The 15,770-nt window shown below is 46.1% G+C and overlaps 1 protein-coding gene across 1 annotated transcript in view; it reads right to left on the bottom strand.

Moving 5' to 3' along the window:
- Positions 1 to 15,730, bottom strand: part of LOC148074355 (F-actin-monooxygenase mical2b-like) — a 38,079-nt gene extending 22,349 nt beyond the window's left edge. The window contains exons 1-7 of the mRNA XM_087797647.1: positions 15,546 to 15,730; positions 10,193 to 10,509; positions 5,017 to 5,224; positions 4,748 to 4,864; positions 2,634 to 2,735; positions 2,424 to 2,579; positions 2,263 to 2,363 (exon numbers count right to left, since the gene is read on the bottom strand). Coding sequence (XP_087653773.1) covers positions 2,263 to 2,363; positions 2,424 to 2,579; positions 2,634 to 2,735; positions 4,748 to 4,864; positions 5,017 to 5,224; positions 10,193 to 10,456 — 948 coding nt within the window. The 5' untranslated portion in view covers positions 10,457 to 10,509; positions 15,546 to 15,730. The remainder of the gene's footprint in view (positions 1 to 2,262; positions 2,364 to 2,423; positions 2,580 to 2,633; positions 2,736 to 4,747; positions 4,865 to 5,016; positions 5,225 to 10,192; positions 10,510 to 15,545) is intronic.
- Positions 15,731 to 15,770: the final 40 nt, after the last annotated feature.

Here is a 15,770-nt window from a genome sequence, read left to right as displayed (position 1 = left end):
CGAGCAGGTGACGAGTCAAGGAACCGAGCAGGTGACGAGTCAAGGAACCGAGCAGGTGACGAGTCAATGAACCGAGCAGGTGACGAGTCAAGGAACCGAGCAGGTGACGAGTCAAGGAACCGAGCAGGTGACGAGTCAATGAACCGAGCAGGTGACGAGTCAAGGAACCGAGCAGGTGACGAGTCAATGAACCGAGCAGGTGACGAGTCAAGGAACCGAGCAGGTGACGAGTCAATGAACCGAGCAGGTGACGAGTCAAGGAACCGAGCAGGTGACGAGTCAAGGAACCGAGCAGGTGACGAGTCAAGGAACCGAGCAGGTGACGAGTCAAGGAACCGAGCAGGTGACGAGTCAAGGAACCGAGCAGGTGACGAGTCAAGGAACCGAGAAGGTGACGAGTCAAGGAACCGAGCAGGTGACGAGTCAATGAACCGAGCAGGTGACAAGTCAAGGAACCGAGCAGGTGACGAGTCAAGGAACCGAGCAGGTGACGAGTCAATGAACCGAGCAGGTGACGAGTCAAGGAACCGAGCAGGTGACGAGTCAAGGAACCGAGCAGGTGACGAGTCAAGGAACCGAGCAGGTGACGAGTCAATGAACCGAGCAGGTGACGAGTCAATGAACCGAGCAGGTGACGAGTCAATGAACCGAGCAGGTGACGAGTCAAGGAACCGAGCAGGTGACGAGTCAATGAACCGAGCAGGTGACGAGTCAAGGAACCGAGCAGGTGACGAGTCAATGAACCGAGCAGGTGACGAGTCAATGAACCGAGCAGGTGACGAGTCAATGAACCGAGAAGGTGACGAGTCAATGAACCGAGCAGGTGACGAGTCAAGGAACCGAGCAGGTGACGAGTCAATGAACCGAGCAGGTGACGAGTCAAGGAACCGAGCAGGTGACGAGTCAATGAACCGAGCAGGTGACGAGTCAAGGAACCGAGCAGGTGACGAGTCAATGAACCGAGCAGGTGACGAGTCAAGGAACCGAGCAGGTGACGAGTCAATGAACCGAGCAGGTGACGAGTCAATGAACCGAGCAGGTGACGAGTCAAGGAACCGAGCAGGTGACGAGTCAAGGAACCGAGCAGGTGACGAGTCAAGGAACCGAGCAGGTGACGAGTCAATGAACCGAGCAGGTGACGAGTCAATGAACCGAGCAGGTGACGAGTCAATGAACCGAGCAGGTGACGAGTCAAGGAACCGAGCAGGTGATGACTCATTTAATCAAGCAGTTAATGAGTCAATGAGCCAAGAAGATAATGAGTCATTAAATCAAGTAGTTGAAAAGACAATTAATCAAGCAGTAAACGAGTCAATGAATCAAGCAGGTAATGAGTCATTAGATCGATCAGGTAATGAGTCAATGAATCAAGCAGGTAATGAGTCATTAGATCGATCAGGTAATGAGTCAATGAATCAAGCAGGTAATGAGTCATTAGATCGATCAGGTAATGAGTCAATGAATCAAGCAGGTAATGAGTCATTAGATCGATCAGGTAATGAGTCAATGAATCAAGCAGGTAATGAGTCATTAGATCGATCAGGTAATGAGTCAATGAATCAAGCAGGTAATGAGTCATTAGATCGATCAGGTAATGAGTCAATGAATCAAGCAGGTAATGAGTCATTAGATCGATCAGGTAATGAGTCAATGAATCAAGCAGGTAATGAGTCATTAGATCGATCAGGTAATGAGTCAATGAATCAAGCAGGTAATGAGTCATTAGATCGATCAGGTAATGAGTCAATGAATCAAGCAGGTAATGAGTCATTAGATCGATCAGGTAATGAGTCAATGAATCAAGCAGGTAATGAGTCATTAGATCGATCAGGTAATGAGTCAATGAATCAAGCAGGTAATGAGTCATTAGATCGATCAGGTAATGAGTCAATGAATCAAGCAGGTAATGAGTCATTAGATCGATCAGGTAATGAGTCAATGAATCAAGCAGGTAATGAGTCATTAGATCGATCAGGTAATGAGTCAATGAATCAAGCAGGTAATGAGTCATTAGATCGATCAGGTAATGAGTCAATGAATCAAGCAGGTAATGAGTCATTAGATCGATCAGGTAATGAGTCAATGAATCAAGCAGGTAATGAGTCATTAGATCGATCAGGTAATGAGTCAATGAATCAAGCAGGTAATGAGTCATTAGATCGATCAGGTAATGAGTCAATGAATCAAGCAGGTGAGTCAAAGAAACACGTCTACTTCAGAGTCAGAGGTTGAGGTCACAGATGCACGACTCGAGTGACTCACGTTGATAATGACTCCCTTGTCCAGCAGACTCTGCTTCTTGGCCGTCATGACGAAGTAGTGCGTGTTGTCTCTGTAGTACACGATGTTCTCCAGGTCGATTCCTGCAGGAAGAACCCAGTCAGGGACATTTGGATTCTGAGGTCCAAGGACCAGATACCGACCCGTCTCCTCCTTCAGCTCCAGGAAGAACTTCTGGTTGAAGATGAAGGCCACGCCGCTGATCTCCTCCACCTTGGCCTCGGCCGTCGTGTTCCTGTTGACGAAGTTGGCCGTGATGGCGATCGCCAGCTTCCCACGGAACTCTTTACGGCTGAAGCCTGGAGGAGCGAAGATCAGACTTCATGCCACACAACTCTTCTTGAAGGCCTCACCGTCGAGTGTGTTCTTCCTTCCGTCAGCGCCGATCACCACGTCAAAGTCCATTTCTGACACGGAGTGACCAGCAGGTCGGACTTCTGCTCGCCAGCCGGCACCTGAAGAAGAGCAGGACGATGAGGAGCAGGACGATGAGGAGCAGGACGATGAGGAGCAGGACGATGAGGAGCAGGACAGTGAGGAGCAGGACGATGAGGAGCAGGACAGTGAGGAGCAGGACGATGAGGAGCAGGACAGTGAGGAGCAGGACGATGAGGAGCAGGACAGTGAGGAGCAGGACAGTGAGGAGCAGGACAGTGAGGAGCAGGACAGTGAGGTCCAGGACACAACAAAGAGCAGCGTGAGAAACGCTCAGTTTTCAAAAAGAATGAGCATCAGGACCTCAAAGTCAAAGAATCATTAGGTAACGAGTCAAAGGATCGAGGATGTAATGAGTCAAAGAGTCAAGCAGGTGACGAGTCAATGAATCATAAGATTACGAGTCAAAGAATCATTAGGTAACAAGTCAAAGGATTGAGGATGAAAAGAGTCAAAGAATCAAACAGGTGACGAGTCAATGAATCATAAGGTTACGAGTCAATGAATCATTAGGTAACAAGTCAAAGGATCGAGGATGTAATGAGTCAAAGAATCAAACAGGTGACGAGTCAATGAATCATTAGATTACGAGTCAAAGAATCATTAGGTAACGAGTCAAAGAATCGAGGATGTAAAGAGTCAAAGAATCATTAGGTAAAGAGTCAAAGAATCGAGCAGGTAACGAGTCAAAGAATCAAGCAGGTAAAGACTCAAAGAATCAAGCTGGTGACGAGTCAATGAATCATTAGATTACGAGTCAAAGAATCATTAGGTAACGAGTCAAAGAATCGAGGATGTAAAGAGTCAAAGAATCAAGCAGGTGACGAGTCAATGAATCATTAGATTACGAGTCAAAGAATCATTAGGTAACGAGTCAAAGAATCGAGGATGTAAAGAGTCAAAGAATCAAGCAGGTGACGAGTCAATGAATCATAAGATTACGAGTCAAAGAATCATTAGGTAACGAGTCAAAGAATCGAGGATGTAAAGAGTCAAAGAATCAAGCAGGTGACGAGTCAATGAATCATTAGATTACGAGTCAAAGAATCATTAGGTAACGAGTCAAAGAATCGAGGATGTAAAGAGTCAAAGAATCAAGCAGGTGACGAGTCAATGAATCATTAGATTACGAGTCAAAGAATCATTAGGTAACGAGTCAAAGAATCGAGGATGTAAAGAGTCAAAGAATCAAGCTGGTGACGAGTCAATGAATCATTAGATTACGAGTCAAAGAATCATTAGGTAACGAGTCAAAGAATCGAGGATGTAAAGAGTCAAAGAATCAAGCAGGTGACGAGTCAATGAATCATAAGATTACGAGTCAAAGAATCATTAGGTAACGAGTCAAAGAATCGAGGATGTAAAGAGTCAAAGAATCAAGCAGGTGACGAGTCAATGAATCATTAGATTACGAGTCAAAGAATCATTAGGTAACGAGTCAAAGAATCGAGGATGTAAAGAGTCAAAGAATCAAGCAGGTGACGAGTCAATGAATCATTAGATTACGAGTCAAAGAATCATTAGGTAACGAGTCAAAGAATCGAGGATGTAAAGAGTCAAAGAATCAAGCAGGTGACGGGTCAATTAATCATTACGTTACGAGTCAAAGAATCATTAGGTTACGAGTCAAAGAATCATTAGGTAAAGAGTCAAAGAATCATTAGGTTACGAGTCAAAGAATCATTAGGTAACGAGTCAAAGAGTCAAGCAGGTGACGAGTCAAAGAATCGAGCCGGTGAGGAGTCAAAGATTCAAGTAGGTAATGAGTCAAAGAATCATTGAGTCAAGTAGGTAACAAGTGAAAGAATTATCGAGTCACAGAATCGAGCAGGTGACGAGTCAAAGAGTCAAGTAGGTAATGAGTCGAAGAATCATCGAGTCAAAGGATCGAGCAGGTGACGAGTCAAAGAAAAAAGCAGGTAAAGAGTCAAGTAGGCAACGAGTCAAAGAATCATCGAGTCAGAGAGTCAAGTAGGTAACAAGTGAAAGAATCATCGAGTCAGAGAGTCAAATAGGTAAGAGTCACTCTCACCATCTTGGATCTGATCCTCTGATGGCTCCAGGATCTTGGAGAATTCAACGTTGACGTGGATTTCGACTCCGAGGATCAGAGAAATCTTCAGCAGCATCAGCTGCAGTTGTCGTATACCTGCGATCAAAGTCATCGTCTGTTGGACTAAAATAAACGCCGCAGACGTCATGGAACGAGAGACTCAGCATCAGCAGGTGTAAAACGCCGACTCGGCTGAACCGTATTTCAGGACGAAACTCAACGAGGCGTGGAGATAATAATAGACTCACTGATGTGGTCGATGGCGCCGGCACAGAACTTGCCGAAGAACTTCTTGGCTCCGAGGCCCCGCAGGTCGTGGATGGTGAAGGGCCACAGGTGGAGCACGTTGTTCCTGGAGAAGGTGTCTCTCTTCTCGATGACCACCACCTTACAGCCCAGCAGGGCCAGCTCGATGGCCGTCCGGAGACCACACGGACCCCCGCCGATGACCAGACACTGCACACATGAAGAACAGTTCATTCGTAGGAATAGATATGATGCATTCAATGTCGTAGGAAAGGTTATGATGCATTCAATGTCGTCGGAAAGGTTATGATGCATTCAATGTCGTCGGAAAGTTTATGATGCATTCAATGTCGTCGGAAAGGTTATGATGCATTCAATGTCGTCGGAAAGCTTATGATGCATTCAATGTTGTAGGAAAGGTTATGATGCATTCAATGTTGTAGGAAAGGTTATGATGCATTCAATGTCGTAGGAAAGGTTATGATGCATTTAATGTCATAGGAAAGGTTATGATGCATTCAATGTTGTAGGAAAGGTTATGATGCATTCAATGTCGTAGGAAAGGTTATGATGCATTCAATGTCGTAGGAAAGGTTATGATGCATTTAATGTCGTAGGAAAGGTTATGATGCATTTAATGTCGTAGGAAAGGTTATGATGCATTCAATGTCGTAGGAAAGGTTATGATGCATTCAATGTCGTCGAAAAGGTTATGATGCATTCAATGTCGTCGGAAAGGTTATGATGCATTCAATGTCGTCGGAAAGGTTATGATGCATTCAATGTCGTCGGAAAGGTTATGATGCATTCAATGTCGTAGGAAAGGTTATGATGCATTCAATGTCGTCGGAAGGGTTATGATGCATTCAATGTCGTTGGAAGGGTTATGATGCATTCAATGTCGTCAGAAAGGTTATGATGCATTCAATGTCGTAGGAAAGGTTATGATGCATTTAATGTCGTAGGAAAGGTTATGATGCATTCAATTTCGTCAGAAAGGTTATGATGCATTCAATGTCGTCAGAAAGGTTATGATGCTTTCAATGTCGTAGGAAAGGTTATGATGCATTCAATGTCGTAGGAAAGGTTATGATGCATTCAACGACATAAGGGAGATTTGGGGCCTTTAATGAAAAGTTATGATACGTTCAAGGACGTAGAGAAGGGTGTGCTGCATTCAATGACGTAGGAAAGGTCCACCACTCGCTGAAGGACCTTGTGACTCCACCACTCTCTGAATGACCTCCCGACTCCAACCATCTATGGGGGACCTTCGGACCTCCCTACTCCACCACTCTTTGTAGACCCCCCCCGACTCCAACTCTCTCTGAAGTACCTCAGGACTCAAACCCTCTCTGAAGAACCTCGGGACTCAAACCCTCTCTGAAGTACCTCGGGACTCAAACCCTCTCTGAAGAACCTCGGGACTCAAACCCTCTCTGAAGTACCTCGGGACTCAAACCCTCTCTGAAGTACCTCGGGACTCAAACCCTCTCTGAAGTACCTCGGGACTCAAACCCTCTCTGAAGTACCTCGGGACTCAAACCCTCTCTGAAGTACCTCGGGACTCAAACCCTCTCTGAAGTACCTCGGGACTCAAACCCTCTCTGAAGTACCTCGGGACTCAAACCCTCTCTGAAGTACCTCGGGACTCAAACCCTCTCTGAAGTACCTCGGGACTCAAACCCTCTCTGAAGAACCTCGGGAATCCAACCCTCTCTGAAGTACCTCGGGACTCAAACCCTCTCTGAAGTACCTCGGGACTCAAACCCTCTCTGAAGTACCTCGGGACTCAAACCCTCTCTGAAGTACCTCGGGACTCAAACCCTCTCTGAAGAACCTCGGGAATGCAACCCTCTCTGAAGAACCTCCCGACTCCAACCCTCTCTGAAGAAACTCCCGACTCCAACCATCTCTGAAGAACCTCCCGACTCCAACCATCTCTGAAGAACCTCCCGACTCCAACCATCTCTGAAGAACCTCGTGACTCCAACCATCTCTGAAGAACTTTGTGACTCCAACCCTCTCTGAAGGACCTCGTGACTCCAACCCTCTCTGAAGGACCTCCCGACTCCATCCCTCTCTGAAGGACCTTGTGACTCTAACCCTCTATGAAGGACTTCCCGACTCCAACCCTCTCTGAAGAACTTTGTGACTCCACCCCTCTCTGAAGGACCTTGTGACTCCACCACTCTCTGAAGGACCTCGTGACTCCTACCCTCTCTGAAGGACCTCCCGACTCCATCCCTCTCTGAGGGACCTTGTGACTCTAACCCTCTCTGAAGGACTTCCCGACTCCAACCCTCTCTGAAGAACTTTGTGACTCCACCCCTCTCTAAAGAACCTCCCGACTCCAACCATCTCTGAAGAACCTCCCGACTCCAACCATCTCTGAAGAACCTCGTGACTCCAACCATCTCTGAAGAACTTTGTTACTCCAACCCTCTCTGAAGGACCTCGTGACTCCAACCCTCTCTGAAGGACCTCGTGACTAGACTATCTGAAGAGCCTCTCAACAGGAAATGTGTTCTGACCACAAGTGGAGCTATTCTGGTTCTTATCTCTCCTCCGAGACTCACTGTATTTTCCACTCCATCATCTCAACAGTTACGAAAGTTTCCTCCATCAGGTCTGTTCCAGATACACAACCCGAGAGTCTTCTGACCATCAAACCCTGCCGGACCATCTCAGCTCCTTTGCAACAAGAGTGAACGGATGAACCCACAGGGAGAACATGCTAACTCAGGACACGGTTCGAGAAACAACAACCTTCTTAATGCGAGAGGAAAATATGTTAAACCTATTGAATTAAGCAAATGTTTTTGCCTTTAAACCTTTGAGCAAACATTAGTCTAATCAGCAAATACGCTGCGTGTCGTAAACACATAAAAGTGTCTCACTTTGATCCGCATCCAAGTACTTTTTTTTTTAAATACACACAAGTTTTTCTTGCTGAAGTCCTCAGATCCATCCCAGCTATAGCAGAAACCCATCACCTTCACCAGGGGCCTCATGTTCTAAGGGGTTCTACGCACAAAAAACATGCTAAGCCACCTTTTACGTCAAAGTCCATAAGTATCAACACTGAAAGGAGCGGTAAAAGCTTTTAATTCTGTGGCGTACGTCCGGATCAGCTGCTCAGATGCACGCCAGCCTCATTAATCACGAACGATCAATATTGATCATAAATTAACACTCAGTAGTTACACGAGAGGATATTAAATTATTCACAAACATATTAAAATGTTCTCATTCACCAAATTGATGATCTGTTTGTATTAAGACAACATCGATCATTTTATAATTCATATTTTTATCCGCTATTTTACGCTATTCAGAAAAAAAAATTAAAGAATTATGAGCTTCTTAACAAGAAGGATGTGTCTCGTCTGCAGTTGATTCAGAACTCTGCAGCGAGAATTCTGAGCCGCTCTAGTAGAAGAACTCACATTTCTCCGATCCTTAAAACTCTTCACTGGCTTCCAGTTTCTTTCAGGATCAACTTTAAAATTCTGGTTCTTACTTTCAGATCTATTCATGGTCAGACCTTCCATCAGTGATCTGATCCAGACTTACACCCCAGCTCGGGCTCTGAGGTCTGTGGATCAGAATCTACTTATGGTTCCACGCACACGGTTCAGGACCAGAGGAGAGAAATCTTTTCAGACTGTTGCTCCTAAGCTTTGGAACCATCTTCCTCTCTTTGCGCTTGATGGATCTACTGACTCCTTTAAGAAACATCTTAAGACGTTTCTATTTGTTCAGGCTTTTCCTTGAATTTCTCGAACTCCTGTGTTGTTCTCAGTATTATCTTGATCTTTAAAGTATGTACTTTATTGAATATTGTTTTGATTGTCTAAGCGCTTTGTGACCCTGGTCTCGAAAAGCGCTATATAAATAAATATTACTTACTTACTTACTTACTTGTTTTTATAATATAACAAAGAAAGTTATTCTGATGCTTCAAGTCAACAAAAGTCATGAATATTTTTGTGAAACAAGGTGTGATGAAAGTGAAGCTGCTGGAGCTGTGATCACATGATCGATATCTTTGAAAAACACACCCTTATAAATACACTATCATGTTTTTATTTTATAGATGTGGTGAGAACTTGCGAGTTCAGTTTCCACACATATTTAGTAGAAGATCTACGAACTTCTTGAGGCCCCTGATGATTATTTGATTAAAAATTGATAAATTATAGTCTATATTGAATTTTACATCCAGGTCTAGATCTTCAACAACAGATCCATCGTGGTAAACAAATGAATAAACAAATGGAAAACATTGACGATCGTGGACTTTAAAACAGGACAAAGTACGACTGTGATCATAAACGATATCAAGGCAGACGTTGCTCTTGCATTTGTGAATATTAACCGTAAGGTTAATCGAGAACTTCAGATTAAAGTGCGGCTTGAGAGTTGATAAACCCTGACGACTGACAGATTGAAGAGTACGATGCTGTTACGACGACTCGAGCTCACGCTGTTGTTGTTTCTCTCTGTGAGTCGAGATGCTGTCATGAAAGGAAGACCCGCCTTATGTCGCTTCTGATTGGTTGATATTGTGTGTGGTCTTTGGTGATTGGCTAGATTGATGCAAAAAGGAACACAGTTTGTTATAATGAAAAATAAGTATTAAATCAGTAGATGTCAGAGAAATGTCAAGTGTGTGGCGTGAGAATGGGTCACAATTGCGTGACTTGACAGTCCATCGACTGAGAAGTTACTAAAGACATGTGGTCCAATGAGGACATTTGGTTGTCATGGTAACAGAGCAATCTTCATGCACTTTCACACTAGTTTCAAAACCAACAAGTTTCACCTTCGGGAGTCCTAAGGGTCGGGAGTCCTAAGGGTCGGGAGTCATAAGGGTCTGGAGTCATAAGGGTCTGGAGTCATAAGGGTCTGGAGTCATAAGGGTCTGGAGTCATAAGGGTCTGGAGTCATAAGGGTCGGGAGTCATAAGGGTCGGGAGTCCTAAGGGTCGGGAGTCCTAAGGGTCGGGAGTCCTAAGGGTCGGGAGTCCTAAGGGTCTGGAGTCATAAGGGTCGGGAGTCATAAGGGTCGGGAGTCATAAGGGTCGGGAGTCATAAGGGTCTGGAGTCATAAGGGTCTGGAGTCATAAGGGTCTGGAGTCATAAGGGTCTGGAGTCATAATAACTCATGTCTCACCCTGGTTCCCTGGCAGGCCTTGTTCTGTCCGTAGACCTTGTGTTGGGCACGCTTGTCCAGTTTGGTCCAGAGACCTTTGACCTTCCAGGAGTCGAGCGCGGCCTTGAGCGACTGGTAGAAGGTGCTGTGTTCCAGCGGGTCCAGGTCCAGCTGTCTGCAGAGGATGCTGAAGGCCTGCAGCGTCCCTTTACACGTGGACATCTGGACGAAGTTCTCGAAGAGCTGAATGGCCTGAGCCGCCCGCTCGTCCCCCGTCTCCCCCATCGTCTCCCCCGGTCCTCGCCCCGGACCAACCCTAGGAGGACCCCAATATGGAGCTGCAGAAGAAACGAGAGTGAGGCAGGAGAACGTCTGGAGAACGTGAGTCAAGAACAACGTTTCTCTTCTCCATTGCTTTGACCTCAGAGAAGAAGATGGATTTAAGTGTGTGTTTCGTGTGTGTTACGTGTGTGTGTGTGATGACCAGACAAACGCAGCCACAGGGCCACCAACGGCCCCCGGGCCTCACTTGCTGCTGTGGCGTGTGAGGTGCACCTCGACATGCGAGACTGGAGGTCACATTCCACACCGGCGAATCTTCTCGACTGAAAATAAACCCCAGAGGTCGGAGGGCCGTGAGGCGTTCAGGGACTCCCACCAGCCAACAACAACAACAGGCAGAGATCGCAGGAGGAAGTTCTGAAGATCCTCCTGCAGCGACACACAACACACTTCCTGCAGACTCACACTGAAGACCAGCAAGAAACAATGAGAAGGAGGCATGGAGTGGCCAGGGTCACACACTGATACACACAAACAGGAACACACACACAAACACAAACTTGGATACAAACACACACACCCAAAAAAGTAGATACAAACACAAATACACAGACACACACTTACACAAGCACAGATACAAACACGCACAGAAAGTCAGATACACACACACAAACAAGATACAGACACCTGCATACACACAAACTCAGGAACAGTATTATGGTATGTTCAAATGAACCAAAATCTAGTAAAATTATCAGACGCACACACATACAGATACACACATAAGCATGTACACAAAGACACATACACACACATACAGATACACACATAAGCATGTACACAAAGACACATACACACACATAAGCATGGACACTAATACAGATACACACACAAGCATCTACACAAAGACACACACACATACAGATACACACATAAGCATCTACACAAAGACACATACACACACATACAGATACACACACAAGCATGTACACAAAGACACATACACACACATACAGATACACACATAAGCATGGACACTAATACAGATACACACACAAGCATCTACACAAAGACACACACACATACAGATACACACACAAGCATCTACACAAAGACACATACACACACATACAGATACACACATAAGCATCTACACAAAGACACACACACATACAGATACACACACAAGCATCTACACAAAGACACATACACACACATACAGATACACACATAAGCATGTACACAAAGACACATACACACACATACAGATACACACATAAGCATGTACACAAAGACACACACACACACATACAGATACAAACATAAGCATGTACACAAAGACACATACACACACATACAGATACACACATAAGCATGTACACAAAGACACATACACACACATACAGATACACACACAAGCATCTACACAAAGACACATACACACACATAAGCATCTACACAAAGACACACACACATACAGATACACACACAAGCATCTACACAAAGACACACACACACAAGCATCTACACAAAGACACACACACATTCTTTAGTCTTTGAGTGTCTCAGTGGGGGTTTCATGTGTCGGGGAGTTTGGCAGCGAACGGTAGCTTCTCAATTATCACTCTTATCACACACACACACGCACTCACTCACACACACACATATACATTTACACACACACACACACACACACATGTTCCCAGCAGAGCGACACAGATCTACAGTGGGAGTCGTGGGAAGTTTGAGGAAATGACCCAGATGTGGGACAGGAAGTGACCTCGTCATGCTACACAACTGTGTGTGTGTCTGTGTGCGTTTGTGTGTGTTCTTCACTTCACGTCCTGTGACATCATCACAGCGAGTTTCTGGTGACGACACTCGAGGCACCTCGGCTACATTAGCGACACCACTTCTCACACAAACCACTCAGAGACTCGGAGTCGGACCAGTGACGAGTCTCTGAGTGACTCGAGGATTCGACAAGATCTCTGCGACACGCCCGGAGCTGATAACAGACAGGAAGTGGAACGGAACCGCCTCAAGAAGAAGGTTCTGGTCCAGAAGTGAAGCTGCTGACATGAGACTCAACACTCGAGTCGCTGACAAGTCATCGTGAAAGATTCGTTACTCGGACGTGACGCCTAGGTTCCTTATGTCGAGTCAGAGTCTGTGAGTCAGAGTCTGTGAGTCAGAGTCTGTGAGTCAGAGTCTGTGAGTCAGAGTCTGTGAGTCAGAGTCTGTGAGTCAGAGTCTGTGAGTCAGAGTCTGTGAGTCAGAGTCTGTGAGTCAGAGTCTGTGAGTCAGAGAGTCAGAGTCTGTGAGTCAGAGAGTCAGAGTCTGTGAGTCAGTGTCTGTGAGTCTGTGAGTCAGAGTCTGTGAGTCAGGTACCGTGAGTCAGATGTCAGAAGACTCGACGTGGACCTGCTGATGTCATCAGAACATGAGGAACAACAGCTGAGTTCTATAAAGTCCCAGGAAGGTTTCGGATCATATTTCCAGTTTCTGACGCACAACTGTGTTCCGAGTCAGTCCTGAGTCAGAGTCACGGGTCACTGAGTCACGGGTCACTGAACTCACCCGCAGAAAAACATGTCACAACGACTGGACTTTTATATGAAACAGTGTAACGAGTCAGACTCGCCCTGCACGAGTCTTCTCTGCAGGACTGCAGTGACTCCTGTGATGATCCTCCTGAGTCCTGCTGACTGGATCGACTGGATTAAGGGTTTGATTCCTGCTGCCCGTAAATCTCCAGGATCATCACTGATCGACATCTGCTGCTCGTGGCTCACGAGTCTCAGGTCGACAGTGACTCGCACCGACATGAGTCTCTTCTCCCCGAGACTCGATCCACGGATCAGCCATGGAGGTGGATCCCTCTGAGGTCCACGTGGAGTCCAGTGACACGGCTCTCGGCTCCCTGGTGTATTTTTGTCCCGGGGTCCCTCGCCCCTCCCCCCCCACAGACTTTGACACCCCCTTATAAGTCAACACTTGCTCCAGGAAGTGACAGAAGCAGATTCTTCCTGTGACCCACATGTGGACCAGACCTGGACCAGAACTCCGTAATAAACGTCTTCACTGAAGCTCTTGAAATGTTCCTACGCCAGAGTGGCTGCTTGTTGAGACGCAGGGGCTCTACACAGAGTCTCTGTGGGACGACCGACGTACAGAAGTATAACAGGAGTCACACTCAAAGTAAACAAAGAATAAGCGCTGCTATGATGTCATCAACACGCTGCTATGATGTCATCAACACGCTGCTATGATGTCATCAACACGCTGCCTTGATGTCATCAACACGCTGCTATGATGTCATCAACACGCTGCTATGATGTCATCAACACGCTGCTATGATGTCATCAACACGCTGCTATGATGTCATCAACACGCTGCTATGATGTCATCAACACACAGCTATGATGTCATCAACACGCTGCTATGATGTCATCAACACGCTGCTATGATGTCATCAACACACAGCTATGATGTCATCAACACGCTGCTATGATGTCATCAACACGCTGCTATGATGTCATCAACACACAGCTATGATGTCATCAACACGCTGCTATGATGTCATCAACACGCTGCTATGATGTCATCAACACACAGCTATGATGTCATCAACACGCTGCTATGATGTCATCAACACGCTGCTATGATGTCATCAACACGCTGCTATGATGTCATCAACACGCTGCCTTGATGTCATCAACACACAGCTATGATGTCATCAACACGCAGCTATGATGTCATCAACACGCTGCTATGATGTCATCAACACGCTGCTATGATGTCATCAACACGCTGCTATGATGTCATCAACACGCTGCTATGATGTCATCAACACGCTGCTATGATGTCATCAACACGCTGCTATGATGTCATCAACACGCTGCTATGATGTCATCAACACGCTGCTATGATGTCATCAACACGCTGCTATGATGTCATCAACACGCTGCTATGATGTCATCAACACGCTGCTATGATGTCATCAACACGCTGCTATGATGTCATCAACACACAGCTATGATGTCATCAACACACAGCTATGATGTCATCAAAGACATGTTCAACTTTATGTCAACAGGGCCTCAGTACCAACGAGCAAGGATGATGCATCCGGTTAAAACCGAGTCAGTTGTGCGTTTGTGTGCAGGTGTGCGTCGGCGTCGTAGTCTTGATGGACACTTCCTGTCACATGACCACTCTTGACCCACTGAACACTGCTGCCACAGAACTGACCTCAAATTAAGTCAACACAACAACCTGCACGTGCCACACACAAGATTATACACACGTTGAATATGTATGTGTGTATGTATGCATGCATGCGTGGCATTGTGAGTGTAAGTGTTTTGCTAGTGTGAGTGTTGAGTGTGTATGTTTGTGGTGTGTCTGTGAGTGGTGTGCGGTGTGTGTTCGTGTCGTTTTTATGGTTTGTGTGTTGGTCTTACGTTTTTGTGTAGTCGGAGTGATTGTGTACATGTTGCATTGTGTTGTGTATTGTATGTGTGTTTTATGTGCAATTTTTGTGAATGTGTGTGTTATTTGTGAGTGTGTTGTGTGAGTGTTCTGTGTGTGGAGGGGTTTGAACAGGTGTTGTTTGTGAGTGTGTGGTGCGTTTGTGAGTGTGGTTTTTTTTAATGAGTGTGTTGTGTGTTAATGAGTGTGTTATGTTTCTGTGAGGGTGTGTTGTGTGTGAATTATCTGTGAGTGTGCCTGCGTTTGTGTTACGTGTTGAATGTGGGGTTTATGTGAGTGTGTTGTGTGTCTGCGAGGGTGTGTTGTGTGTATGAGTGTTGAATGTGTGTTATCTGTGAGTGTTGGGTATGTTTTTGTGTGTGTGTGAGTATTGTGCGTCTGTGTGTGCGATTGTTGTAAGTAATAAGTAGGTAATGGTTATTTCCAGAGCAGGTTGTGAGTCCGTGTGTGTTGTTGTCGCAGGTCATCAGCTAATATTTGTCAGCGGTAAACTTCTTAGCTCCACAGTTATGTCAGTAACCGCAGAAGAAACTATCAAGTTCTCACGGAAAGTTCGCGGCGAGGATCAAACGTAGAAGAACACGTCACTCGGGCTCACCTGCGCCAGGACCCTTCAGGTGAACGTCACTCGGGCTCACCTGCGCCAGGACCCTTCAGGTGAACGTCACTCGGGCTCACCTGCGCCAGGACCCTTCAGGTGAACGTCACTCGGGCTCACCTGCGCCAGGACCCTTCAGGTGAACGTCTGCGATGGTTCCTCTCGCTCGTGCTCTCGGTGCGGACGCTCGTGCTCTGCGGCAGCTGCTCTCGTGCGAGCGCTCGT

Source organism: Callionymus lyra, chromosome 8 (genome assembly GCF_982586985.1).
Source record: "Callionymus lyra chromosome 8, fCalLyr1.hap1.1, whole genome shotgun sequence".
Lineage (NCBI taxonomy): Eukaryota > Metazoa > Chordata > Actinopteri > Syngnathiformes > Callionymidae > Callionymus > Callionymus lyra.
Note: the sequence above shows the minus strand (reverse complement) of the source record. Positions and strands in the feature narration are given on the sequence as shown.